General features: G+C 41.2%; 1 protein-coding gene across 10 annotated transcripts in view; it reads left to right on the forward strand.

The window, feature by feature from the left end:
* Positions 1-14,322, forward strand: part of LOC137127304 (transcription factor SOX-13-like) — a 42,504-nt gene that overhangs the window by 14,297 nt on the left and 13,885 nt on the right. For 5 of the 10 annotated variants that reach the window (XM_067504125.1, XM_067504128.1, XM_067504120.1 and 2 more), the window contains 6 exons: positions 9,372-9,588; positions 9,721-9,814; positions 11,259-11,345; positions 12,198-12,370; positions 13,937-14,005; positions 14,133-14,247. In XM_067504125.1, coding sequence (XP_067360226.1) covers positions 9,372-9,588; positions 9,721-9,814; positions 11,259-11,345; positions 12,198-12,370; positions 13,937-14,005; positions 14,133-14,247 — 755 coding nt within the window. Of the gene's footprint in view, positions 1-2,312; positions 2,419-9,371; positions 9,589-9,720; positions 9,815-11,258; positions 11,346-12,197; positions 12,371-13,936; positions 14,006-14,132; positions 14,248-14,322 lie in introns of those variants that run through there. The other 5 variants (XM_067504121.1, XM_067504124.1, XM_067504122.1 and 2 more) reach the window with 4 other exon arrangements.

Here is a 14,322-nt window from a genome sequence, read left to right on the forward strand (position 1 = left end):
CATTGTGCTGATGAAAGGCATTAGCTCCTCAAATGGACTTTTTTTTGTTATTATACTAGGTTCACAGATTGTTTTCCTCTTCCGTGTCCCACACACTTTTGTGTTTTCTTGTTTAACCACTGATCACTGGGTTTGCTGATGGATGAACATCCTATTTTTACTCCCTAATATCACACTCAAATTTAAGACTGCAGCAAAAATCCAACACAAATCGTCTATTCATTAGAAACCGTGCCATACGGCAAATATGTTCCACATCACTATCCGCTAATTTGTGTAAGAATTATTTTGTATCAAGTAATTGTGGTTTTTTTGGGTTAACTTCCTCTGATATTAATGTAATATTTGTTGCATCATCGTGAACGAGGGAAATTTGTGTATCAGAGATATGTTACAACGGCCTCTATGGGGCTGCCCCCTAAAGTCCAAGAGGAAAAGCGGAGTAAAATGTGGTCTTTGTGATGTCTCTATCACTCAGTCACAGTGCTGGAGTTCCCAACACTGCTCTTTGTGCGATGAACTGACCAGCAACCACAGAACAACAGCACGCTATCAGGGCTTGTAGGTCTCTGTGTTCGCTTTTCGGCACACACACGAACACACACTCGACTTAAGATTAAGAAATAAAAAAATAAAAGAAAGTGAGCGTGTATTCCTGATGAGCTTTTTCTTTGGACGGTGCACTATGGTTCAGTACCCTTGACATCAAAAGGCCAAGAGAACAGAGGAAGAGAGGGGAAGGAACGGAGAAGAGAGTGAGGCTTTTTTGTCTCCGGTCCTGAGAGCTCATTCTCTAATGAGGCTCCGTCAGCAACGCAAGGAAGCTTTGTTCAAGATCTCTGTGCATCTGTTGCTGTTTGTGCATTTGCGTGTGTCTAACCAAACTCAGCAATAAAGAGAATATCAAGACACAAAACACACATGTACAGATCTTTGAGACTTTATCATCTTTCAGTGTGATGTGCAGAGCATTCAGTGGAAGTGTTCTCTTGGACGGCCTTGAAATTTCACTGAAAAGCTGTGTTTTCTTTAAGTCATTCAGGTAGTGGTAAATAAAAGCGAGGTAAACTGATTGAAAAGCAAACAAATGCGGTATGAAAGGCTATGGGAACCGAATAAAAATGTGTGTATGTTTGAAATGCGGGAGATTGAAGTGTGTGGGTTTTTTGTTTTGGAGGTCACTTGTTTTTGCTGGAGAGTTTCAGTTATTTCGGTGATTTCATTTTCTTTTTTTTTTTTCTTTTTTTTTTGTAATAGGCAGCAAAACACGGCAAAAGAAAAGATTTTTTTTCCCGATCTTGTTTACTGTAGACTAGAAACACATCACACAGGTGACTGATGTTTGCATATTAAGCATTTAGTGAGTTCAACACCTTAGTTTACTTAGAAATTCACATCGTGTGTTCCTGATCACACTAGATCAATAATTTCCATTTGTTAAATGACCGGTTGACACAGATGCAGGCAGTTGAGCTTGCGATTGTAACACGTGGATGCGTGTTTTCCCTCTGCAGTCACTGCATTTGCACCAAAGTCATTCAATCTGCTTAAAGCATGTGATACAGAAAGTGTGTCAGAAAGGATATTTATTGACTTTCATGAGGAAATGTGGTATTTCTGGCCCTCAGTCATAGTCATATTGTGGCAGAAGTAGCTGATGCAACTGCAACCAACAAAAAAGTCAAACTAATTGGACTCTTGAAGTTTATTATAATAAATGTTAAACTTTATAACAACTGCTAGGAAAACTGGCCTCCAACAATTTGCCTTTGAGAACCAAAATCCGATTTAGTAAAAATCAGAAAAGTTACTAATGCAGTTTTTGGCATTATTGATTTAATAACCTTCAATAAGAAATTGTATTGACAGCAAAAGGAGTTGGATTCTGTGTCACTTTGTGTGAATGTTCATTTATTCCCTAATCTTTACACCAACCCTCTCTCGCTTTATACTGACCTCGCTTTCAGCAGTGTAGCTTACATGTCCAGGAAATCATAACTAGGGATAAAGCCGACTTTGTTCGAAAGTTTCTGAGGCTAATGAAAGCTCTTATCTCACCGCAATCACACCTGTTGGTAGGTTAATGCTCGATGGGCATTGCACACCTTGCTGCTGCAGTGAGGGTTAAGCTACCTGTAACAGCATGCTAATTATGCAAATGAAGCCCCAGTATGGTGGGATTTGAAGAGGCTCTTTGTACTTCCCCTCTTGAGAGGAGAGATGAGGGTAGGAAAAGGGGAGGGGGGGGGGGGGGGGGGGGGGGGGGGGGGGGCGTTGGCTGGGTCAGAGGTAGCAGAAGAGTTGAAAAGACAGACATTTTACTAGCGAGGGACAGTCACTCACTATGACTTGTGTCAGCAGCACTGCTCCAGTCAGAGAGAGATGTTGGATCTTCTCACGTCCCCTCAGCTCTACCAGGTCAGTACAGCAAACTGAAGCGTAAATGGTAAATGGAAAGACTTTGTTTTTTGATTTTTATCTTTTGAAATGATTTTGTTTTTACAAAAATTGTTCCTCAAGTTCTGCACAATATTTAATTTCCGCTCTACATTCTGTTTAACCTTCGTATGTCTTCAGCGAGCTGAATCCAAGCAAATTGACACCCCTCACTAGATTTCAATCAAACATTCAGCTTACTCCGATGATTCATGAGCAGATTTTCTTAAAAAGAGGGATTTAGAGATGAGATTCTGGCGTGATCAACCCGTGCCAGGCCCTGTGGGCAGACAGGCAGTAGCTGGCGTGGAACGCTGAATTGTTTTATCATCCCTAAGCAAATACTGCTAACTGTGAAACATTTCCCCAAACATTTGTTTATACATCGGTTCGCACTTGTCTTAACACGACTGCACAGCAGGTTGGAAACTCACTCAGAGCACTGTCATGACACGCTGTCGACGACCGAACAACGTGTGAGAAAATTTACTGCAAGTGTTTCTTGTTAAGGGACAAAGTGTGATGGAAACCAGCTGTGGAAATATGCAAAGATCTAGGTGTGAGATGTTTTACATTATCTTTTTTTGGGGGGGGGGTTAGTTGATTGACTGGTGTGTTAGAGCCAGCTGACTGAGACATGTTGGTGGTTTGATACGTTCCTGCAGGGAACCTTCTGCCATTACAGCTGTCAGTCTGTGAGTTGACTGTGGGAACATCTTTATTTGTTTATCACCAAGTAAAGCTGTTTAGGTGTCTAACACTTTATCCTGCTGCTCTCAACTGCTGACACTGGCTCCCGGCCTTCTTTCTTGCAGTCTATTGTGCGCTGTCTGCTGTTCTGCCTCAGGCACTAGTTGGAAAGATGACAAAGATGAAAAAAACAAAAAACGAAAAGCCGCTCCTGTCAGGAGGGAGGAAAAAACAAACATCACTGAGTAAAAGAATAAGGAAACAAAGAAAGAAAATAAAAGAAAGGGAGAACAACAGAAAGGATTTGCAGTGCCAATCTCCCCCGGGGGGCGGGGGTAGGGGTGCGGGATCTTACGTGTTACAACTTGTTGGGTAACTGAAGGTTTTGTGTTAAGTGACTCTTGTGTCATGGGAAGTGTAATGTTTCACTGTTGTTGGCCCTCAAAGGAGAGAAGCTGATTTTTATCTGAGGGCAGAGGCATGTTCCCTCTGTCCACTGTCATCCTCCATCGCCTCCTCCTCTGCTGCAACAGGAGCACTCAGTTCACAGCAAGGGGGAGAAGGGGGTGGGGGGGTGGGGGGCAGCACAAGTGTAGTTCTTCAACAGCACAGTAACAATGAGCTGCTTTTGAATGGTTAGTTCACACAAATCTTACTTGCTCCATAGTTTCACTTCTATTTTCCAAATTTGAAAGTCATTTGTGGGGTGTTTTCCACAAGATTTCCTGTCAGTTACAACAACCTTAAAATAATTATAATAACTGCTCCATCAGCCGGCCTTTTCTGCACACACACGGGATCAAAAAGTCATCTGAGATAAAAAGCAACAACTCCTCCTAAAAATTCATACTCATTTAGATACCAAAAAAATTCCCCTTCAGTATTTTTTAGTCATTGATTTGTTGTTGTTGTGTGGTGCATTTATTTTTATTCCACTAGCAATTACCCTGAAACTTTTAAGAGTATTAAAATCTAAATACATTTTTGGAACTAATAAAATGTAATAAATCATGTTTTTAGAAATATTTTCTTTTCATCTGAACCTAGCTAATCACTAACGCCCGGCACATCTGACCTTTGTCTACATACCTGCCGTACTTTCGTTATTGCCAAAGTGCCACCACGGCGTCTATTTATGTTGTGGAAAAGCAGAAGTCTGCAAAGGTAAAAAATTCTATTTTTAGTTAGATGACCAGACCAGAGTCTTCCCCCTGGTGGACAGCATTTTAAATCCCGCAAACGGAAATTAACTCTGTGAAGAATGATGGCAGTGACACAGCTGTCAATTTCATGTCCACATTGATGCATAGTCATTTTAACTGTTACTAACATAAACGACAATAGTTAGCGCGGCTTTAAGTTCAGTTTAGAAACTGACTTCACAATACAACCAGGTGAGTGTGGCACAGTTGACTGATGCCCTTCTCTAAAAACAAACAATCCTTACTTCCTCAAACAAATAGATTTGCATTGGAAGCAAAATACACCTGTTCAGTTGGTTTATTCACAGTTTCAGCTGAACTCACCATCATTGGCCAGTAATTGGTTCAGCTATGTGCAGCACATGGTTTTATTCAATTTGAGACATGGTTGCAGATGTGTCAGAGTAGTTTTTGGTTACTTTGTTGCTACTTGGTTTAGTTTTTATTTTATTTCTTTTTTTTGTGCAGCATATGCTGAGTGAGTGTCAAAGCTACAGGTGGTCGGAGAACAGGTTTCAATCGGATAACCTCGTTATGCTATCATGCAAACATTACACACGTTAGTTCCCAAGGTCAGGTTCCACATGGGTGCAGTCATCTGCAAAAAAGCTACAAGTGTTTAAGTACTGTACATGAGAGTGATATAGAGAGAAGCAAAAGCCTTGATTGGTGTGCATTGTTCCTGCTAAGACGCTGAAGGCATTGTTAAAAAAAACCTTTGTGCTTGTAAAACACACACACACACACACACACACACACACACACACACACACACACACACACACACACACACACACACACACACACACACAAACACACACACACACACACCTTGGTGCATTCCTTGCTGTTGACAGCTCTGTGGGTTGCTGGGATTTTGTGCATACCTCTGCATTGGGTGACACACAATCACATTCTGTGCAGAAGCGTGTGAAAGCCACCTGTGGCAGCTCGACAGTCCAGCCTCTGTGGAACGTGGAGGGGAGACCCAGGAATAACTTCCAGCGTGGGACAAAACTCAGTGTGCTGCCGCTCCCAGTCCGACCACCCGCCATCACACAATCAACCCCTCGCCGATACTGATGGCGGCTGGCGGCATGTTGGCTAAACAGTTTCCCACTTCTTCATTGCCTCCTTACACGCACCACAAAACCACACAGCACACCTGAAAACAGCAATCAGCCACGATTAGACTGATACCGGTCCTTGTGGGTTTAAAGCTGCTGATAGCTCATGTTTTATTCCAGTGGTCAAACTGGTGACAAGTTTCAGTGTGTATCAGTGTGAAAACAAGTTTGAGATTATCAAACACTAGAACTCAAGAGTAACGTTGTAAATTATTGTTTCCGTTTTGGATTTTGGTCAAAAGACAGTGTATATACACACACACACACCCACACACACGCACGAATAAGTGTGATATCATTTTCAAAGTCAACAGTAGTCAAGCAGGTGGCATTAATGAGATAGAGTGGAAATGTCCACCCCCTCCCTGACTTGCAGCTGTATTTTATGTGCTTCCGAGCTTTTGTTTTATGATTCAGAGTTTGAATAACCACACACAGCTATACTGTAAATACACACACATTAACACACAATTCACGTGGGGTTAGAGCCTAAACAGACACATGGCCTTGGGTTGAAATACTGTAACATCATTTTCTTTTGGCAGAACCCCTGGCAGATTTTTTTTAGTTTTCATGTTGCCAATTTGTAGCAAACTTCCACACCAGCCTCAGTGAAGATGTTCAGTGAACATTACTGTCCTTTTTTTTAAAAGTGCAAACCAGTTTTTTTCTCAATTTCTTAGTTTTGGTCAATGTCAATTACAAAGGAAGTTATTTTAAAAAGCATAACAAAATGTTTTCCTGTTCCTGTTTTTTACCATTTCTTAAACCGAAAGCAGCTGGGTGGGACTTTTATTTCATATTATTGCTCAGCAGAGTTTTATTGGAGTCATACTGCAATGACACGTTGGAGTAGATGCTATGGTGAAGAGTGGCATGTGCAATTTATACTGTGTATATTTATAAATGACAGTTAATTCATTTTCATTAAGATATGATTGGGTGATACTGCTCATAGATTGCAAAACAAGTGAAACATGAGCAGTATTTATTTAACTTAGTTTCAGTTGTACAAATGTTTTAGCAAGTTTTTGCAGATCTTTAATTTTTGTTTGACTTTAGTTTTTTGCTCAATGAGAATAATACAAATAATAAAAGAACATTTGTACAAGCTGAAAGTTATTATTTTATGGTTAAGGTTAACTTTGCATATGCAAATAGTAAACAAGGGGACTCAACCCAACTCAATGCAAACTCAACCCTAAATCCAACATAATAAAACTTTATATTTAGTGAGTTCTTTAATGTTCTTTAATCATCAGAAATAACACAAATGGTGAAGGAGTTTGTAAAAAAAAAAAAAAAAAAAAAAAATGTAATAGTATAATGAAAATTACAAAAGTGAACTTTTTACCAGCTGAACGCGTAGTAAACAATTATGGGGATGAAAAACAAAGTATTGGTTTTACTCTTTTCAACATGTCAAAATAAAGACATGCAAACGGTGTCTGTAGTAGCTAAACTAGTAGTTGTGGCAGTTTAACTTAAAGGTAGAACTAAAAGTCCCCTGTGCAGTTTTTGACAAGTTCCGTGGAGCAAAGCTGGGATGAGTTTTTGTATATTGTGCTCCGATAGCAAAAACACAAAGATAATGCATGTGATGTGATCTGTATCCTGTCTATGGTGTTATGTTATTCCACTGGTCAAAGGCGATGGTTATTTTCCTATTCGTAGCATGGCACCACCTTCAGGCTGGAAAAAGAATACAAGCTAGCGAGCACTGGCGTTAACAAAGCAGGGAAATGCACTGAACATGTTTCATTCTTGCAGTATGCTTTGCTAGAAAACAAAGCCTAAATATAATCTGCGCCTTTGATTAGTAGGTTTTCAAAGAATTGGTTGTATTTTGGCTGCCATCCAAAAATACAATCCAGGGGTTAACTTGTGTTCAATCCAATTAGGTTGCACTACTTAAGTTCTGACTCATCACTTCCTGTGTGAAGAAGAGTAGGTGGTTGAACTCATTGCATCTCCATGTGTAGCAGATGAACAGGCCTTTACCGGCCTTGGCTAACGTTGCAATTTAGGCTTGTAGATGCGTTTTATTGTGCTGTCTTCGATTCACAGACATCCGCATGCATGTACATTACTGAGGTTTGGAGCCTTGGGCCCTGGCAGACAGGTGGCTTTGTTCGGAAACACAGCGTGCAGGCTGACAGAGCAGGGTGAAGTGGAAGAGCGAGGGGAGGGGGCTCTAAACATTATTATGCTTTCCGCAGAATGGTGGCGCTCCGCATTTTTCTTTTTTTTCTTTTTTTTTTTGCCGTGTTCCCGAGTTGGTCGGCACATTCCGCTGGCATTGTTATCCGGCCTGTTTCCTGCGGCCGGTGGCTTTTGTCAGCCTCTCCCCCATTGTCCTGGCTTCCTTTGTTCCCCGGCTCCAACAATGGCTTTTTTCTGCCTTTTTATATATATGTGCACTTTTTGCCCTTGTGTGTTCTGTTTGTTTTGTTCTGCTGTCTGCTGTGTTTTTCTTTCCTCCTGCTGCAGAGATGGGAAATAACAGACACACACACACACACACACACACACACACACACACACACACACACACACACACACACACACACACACACACACACACAACCTGAGTTGATTTGTTCAAGTTCATTGTGGTTCAAACCTCTCTCCCTCAACCTGTCCTCTTCTCCTTTCTTTCATTTTCTCCCTCGGTCTGTCTCCCTCCCCTATAACCTCCTATTATCTACGTTCACATACAGTATGCACACACACACTTGGAGATACATACACACTCATACAATAAGCCCCATTGTGACTTTTGATGGTGGTAATATCAACACCTGAACCTTAAACTGAACCTCAACTTGTGAAATGTAACAAAAGTGAATACATCCTTTTTAGTGCTTTATTATTTTAGCCAATTTTATTTTAAATAGTGAATATTGCAGACCTAAACTCCCTCTATGTTTATTTTTTAGGATAATGAATTTACCATATTGTGCATAAGTACCAAGCTACTTCCATCAGTAACGCTCCCCTCTGTATAGTTGTACATTCTACTGCTGACAGCTGACATCAGTAAATCTGCATTTCCTGCACAGATGTTTCACTCTAAAAGCCTTACCTGTCCATGCTTTAATGTGAAACTTTGGCAGGAAGTGTGGAATTGAACTGACTGTAGAACAATAGTAATAAAAAAGAAATGAAAAAACTTTAATTGATTTGCAGTGACCTAATGAGGTGTTTAAAAGTAACTTGGCAGCAACTTGGGCGACTTTTTTCTTGTTCAGTAAAGAACAGTTTGTATCGTGAAAAACAGAGGTTTTGAACTTCATCAATGTACATTATGCAAAATGTGCTGTAGATGCCTTGGGCACCTCCGTGATCATCCATTTATAGGATGAATGACTTCCAGCGTTTCTCACAGTTTTTGTTCATACTCAAAACTCAAACTCCCTCCCTCAATGTACAGGGAGGGCAGAATAGACTGGTATGTGTATTATTTTCCAAGAGGTACCATTTAAAACTAAAGTTCATTTGTACACGCAAAATGGGGAAAAAAAGAGGTCAAGGTGTATAAATCATATTAGTAATAATAATATTGTCAGCCAAAAAAAGTCAAAGAGCAAAGTCTGACTTGTTCTAGAGTAGTTGTCGACTCTTGGGCTTGTTACCATTTTATCCACAGCTCCTTTGCTTTAGGGCAACTTTGTCAATCAGCTGTTAACTACCTACTTTCAGTTCCACGTCTCACAAAATCCGTAGAAGTAAGAAAGACACATATTAGTCAGAGAGAGAAATTAGTAAACAAAGTTTTTCGAGTGTGTTCTTGGTGTTCTCTGTTCTTTGTTGTAGCGATATCAACTACCAAATTCAAATTTGGCGTGGCAAGTGGCCAAACCTCACCACACCCATATATTACCTTTTATTGTGTTTTGTTCTTGTCTTTCAACAGAATGGTTGAGCCCTACCCTCCAGCACTGCACCTTCTCTCCAGTGGAGATGTCAGCATGGCAGGTGTTGGTGTCAAAGTAGAACAGGAGGAGTCCAGCGGAGGCGGAAGAGTTATTGCCAATCCTGAGCCCTCTAGGAAATCTCCCTCACGTGATTGGCCAGGAAACCAGCCCGTAGACGCTCGCCAACTGACCCCACCGCTCTCGCGCTCCCCTTCGGTAAGGATATCATTCAAGGCGCGACAGAGCACGAAAGCTTGTCAACATGGATTATAGGAAATGTATCAGATTGCTACGGTTAAGTAGACGAGGATGAATATGATTTGTGCTCTTTTCTCTGTGTTGCAACAGGAGGGTTCTCCAGGTAAGGAGCTCCCTCACAGGCAAAGCCCCATGGAGGCCAGGACGCAAGATCGACCAGAGGGACAATCCAAATTCAAGGAAGGTCTGTGTAAATTCTCTTTCTGTTCAGCAGTGCTGTTGATGGAGCTGATAAGTAACTGTCCATAAAGACATTCACTTCTGTGCCAACGGCTCTTTTTGTTGGGGAGAGAGTGGTTGGCATTGTCTAAGCTTTTTTTATGTTTTTATTCCCTTAACACGTTAATCCTAACACACACAACAGGTAAAGGTTTATTATACTTTCTGTTGGGTCTTGTTGTAGCCATGTTAGCAGCGGGCAACACTTAAGTTTGATTAGTGCCACCTTGGAATCAACATTTATGGTTCAATACCTACTGGACTGATTGCTGTGAAAATTGCTACAGTTATTTAGGACCAGTAGAGGATAAACTGTAATAGCTCTGATTGACTGACTGATTAGAGTTTCCCGAATACTTTGCTTTATGACCACATACCTGCAAAATTCTAGAGGGACTTTTTGTCAAGTGCTATTTAGCCAGATTTAACAAGCTAACCGAGGCTGAAAAGCAATTAGTTTGTACAACATGTCTCCACTTCCACAGCAGGTTCACACAGGGCTAAAAAACACGAGCTCAATAAAAACAGCATAGAATCTATTTAACAAATCAATTGTTGTGATGCTGAAATCGACACGTTTTCCCCCAAAATTCCGCTTATGTTGATGATTGATTTTCGTACAAACACTGGATCCAGTCGTTAAAGACCGAAGTCGTGTTACCACGTGAGACTGAACTTGGTGACTTGTAGTTGGATCCGCACGAAATCCACCTCATCGAGTTGGAAGCGTTTGTGTCAGTGCACCTCCGGCCTTTCTGTACCACAGTTTGGTTCCCTTCTGTGGAGGCCCCCCTTTCTCTGGCCCACATGTATACACACCCGTACACAACTGTCTAACGGACCACACTTTATCAACTCCATATCTTATGTGTTTAAGTGCACTACATTCTATTGCTATTCAACTTTCAACAATGCAGTCTGCTGAAAATCGATGCATAGAAGTGACGGCTTGTGTTTTGAGGCGAGGGCGTTGTTTTGCTTGCTGAATGGGTTCGGGGGCATCTAGCTGTTTTTTTTTTTTTGTTTGTTAGTTTAATTTTGTTCAATCCCTCACACGTTGAGTTAGAAGTGCTGCTGCTCCCAGAGCTCTTCCCTGCCTTCAAGTCTTTTACTGGCCTGCACTCCTCGCCTTAAATTTTTCTCAAATTCTCTTTACCTGCTGACCTTGGATTGTTCTCTGTCCAAATATTGATCCACTCAAACACTCAAAACTTCTCGCAGACGCATAAACAACCTCTGCCCTTCGGCACCTCAAATGTCTTCTTCAATCAATGCCATTAGGAAGGCAGACGAGAGGCTGAGAAAGTAGTTTGGTGTCAGACAGATTTTATTTGACAGAATATATTTTTCATGCCATCTAGTGCAGCCCAGTATGCTCTTGTTGAGTACCTGTTGTGTTCTGTTAACAGTAATGCCAACCATTGAGAATCTGCTGAATGCTGACTGGAAGGAGAAACTTCTGGATAAAAGCACAGTGGGGGCAGGACAACTGAAAGGTCAGCTTTCAGACACTACAAACACCTTTATGCTTTTTACAGCAGATACCACTATTTTCCAATACATTTAATGCTGCAAATAAAGGCCTAATTTTTACATTTGTACTGATCATCATCTGCTTTGTCACTTCAAAACTGTTCTATAACACTACAGCACACAAAATGTGCTCGCATGTGCTCGTCATTTGGTGCACCGATCACCGCAAATATGGGACAAAATATAGGCATGTCTCACGAAGTCACAATCCTGACCCAACCCTGGATGCTATTGTCTCACTGTTGCATCCACACTGATGTATTATGTGTGTTTTTTGCTTTTATCTGTGTCTCAGCATTTATTAATTTCTCTTATTTCCATTCACTGTAGCTGTTTGTCTTGCTTTCTGCCATGGCAATTGATGGAATATACATGATTAATATCCCAAACATAGTTTCTTCTTAATAAATAAATCCAAATTCCCACTGTCCTTTTTCTTTCATCGGACACAATTAAGGAAGAATGTCACTATGTCTTATCTGAACTACAGTATATAAGTATAATAAATCATCGGGCTTGGATGTTACATGGCTACGGGGTAGACATGCTTACAATCCTAAATATAGCGCAACAACTTTGTTACTTTTATGCAAAAAAAACAAACAAACTAGAATGTTAGAGTTAGGGTAAAGGTTGAGGTGTACAAGTGTACTGGGAGGTAGAGTAGGGGGCCTACTGAACCATAATTAAGAGCATGATAAGCTTTTAAAACCTTTAAAACATGTAACACTGGATCATGTAACAGCAGCCACTCTGGCATGAAAATACACGCACAAGCTATTGTCAAAAACACCTGACACTATGACCTTCTCCAGGTACCCCAGAGTCTCTGGCAGAGAAGGAGTTGCAGTTGCTGATGATGATCAACCAGCTGAGTGGGCTGAGGGAGCAGCTACTGGGAGCCCACTCTGAGCAGAGGAACATGGCTGCCTTGCTGCTGGAGAAGCAGCAGCAGCAGATGGAGCTGGCCAGGCAACAGCAGGAGCAGGTATTAATAAGAATTTACGCATCCACCACCATTCACATCCAAACATACAAACACTATGTGACTTGAAAACAAATTTTTGTGCCGTCTCTGGCTGTTATCTTGATGAAAACAATAATGGGCCTCTCTGACCAAATAAACCTGTAAGCCGAGGAATCCCACGAACTAAAAGTCCCTTCTGTGTGTGTAATTTGACTGTATACGAAGAAGCAAAATGACTAGGCAAATGAGACAGATCAAATTTAAAAGCAAACTTTGTTCCAGATGTCAAATTTCCACAGGAGGAGACAACAGTCACTGTGTTGTTCTTTGTCATTCACTGCTGCTTGTGATATTTGAATGGATGTTAGAAAAGTGCAGGGCTGAAGAGGAAGAGCATTGTGGGATTGTCAGCAAAAAGTGAGATGCTGTATAGGATCACTGGCCGATTTACTACGTACACCTGTGGAGTCTAATGCAATCCAATACAGCCAGATTCTACTTTTACAATGTTATAATTTCTCAGTTTTTATGTTGAAACTGTCAGAAAAGGGATAATTCTGCTAGTGGGTGGTGGACTGGTACTGGAGTGCATAAGATGTGTACGTATGAGCTGCTCTGACTTCTAATAATGATTGGTCTGTCTCAGCAGCTGGCTCAAAGTAAAGATGGAGAAGGTCCTGCACTTTCCACGGGCACTAAAATGTTGACTCATAGCTCCGTAGGTTTCTTCAGAAATGGTCCCATGAAAAACGGACTGATCCACCATAGAAATTACATGAACTCTGTCAAAGTCTGTGAAACACAACCGACCCCATGATTGATGTCAGAACTCAACAACACTGCCTTAGAGTTGCAGTAACAGTGCAAATTAAATTAAGCCGTTGATTTGTTCACATTTAGTGAGTCACACTAGTTAGATGGGCATTAAGGGGTATGTTTACTCTTAGTTTTCTTGGTGCCAGGGGCAGTTCCAGGGGTTGGCATCTATGTTTGCTTTGACCTGTCGTCCGAACTAGATGAGCTAAGTGTAGTCTGATCTAAACTGGGGTTAGTCATTCTCACAAATATAGTGGACTTGACAGCCAAATGCAATGGCAGCTGGACATTGTATAATTTACAGCCTAGATTGGTTTACTAGGTCTTTATTTTTGTGAATAATCTATGCGCGTCAGGGGTGAGACTGTTCCACGGGTCTGGTTTACGTTGGGTCCAAAAGTGTGGACCAAAAAGGCCAATAATACAAAAAGACAATATTTTAGATCCCTTGGAAACTACTACCAGCTCCTAAGACAGACCAGTCTGTGAACATTATAAGAACTCACACACATCATGTGGCCAGATGGGATCATTTTCCCACCCCTACAGTATTTCAAAGCAATAAGTATAATTGGAAAAATTAACACATTTTCATTTCAAATGACTATACTATACTATAGTGCGCAATATAGTAAAAGATGCATCATTTCTGTATTTATTCCACACATTCATTTTTATGTTAAAACCTGGAGCCTTCATTGCCCCCAGTGTGACTGCTCCCGTCTACATACAGAATTATGTGTGTGCATGTGAACATGTCTTGTGTCTCAGATTGCAAAGCAGCAGCAGCAACTGATCCAGCAGCAGCACAAGATCAACTTGCTTCAGCAGCAGATCCAGGTCTGCTCCTCTTAAGTCCTTCACATGTATTTTCACCTCACGATATTCTGACATTGTCGGAAATCTGTGCTCAGATAAATGAAGCTGGAACCTTCGTTTAAGGTGTGTTTGTCCTGGCTTGTCCCAGCAGGTGAACATGCCGTATGTGATGATCCCTGCTTTCCACCCAAACACCCAGCCTCTTCCAGTCACCTCTGACCCACAGATGACCCTGCCTCTGCAACCAATCCCTTGCAAGCCAGGTTAGTCATCAGCCCACAAGAGAGACTTCTCATTTGAAAACATTAAACCAAAAAATGTGTTTTTTGATCCTGTGC

Source organism: Channa argus, chromosome 5 (assembly GCF_033026475.1).
Source record: "Channa argus isolate prfri chromosome 5, Channa argus male v1.0, whole genome shotgun sequence".
NCBI classification, from domain to species: Eukaryota; Metazoa; Chordata; class Actinopteri; order Anabantiformes; family Channidae; genus Channa; species Channa argus.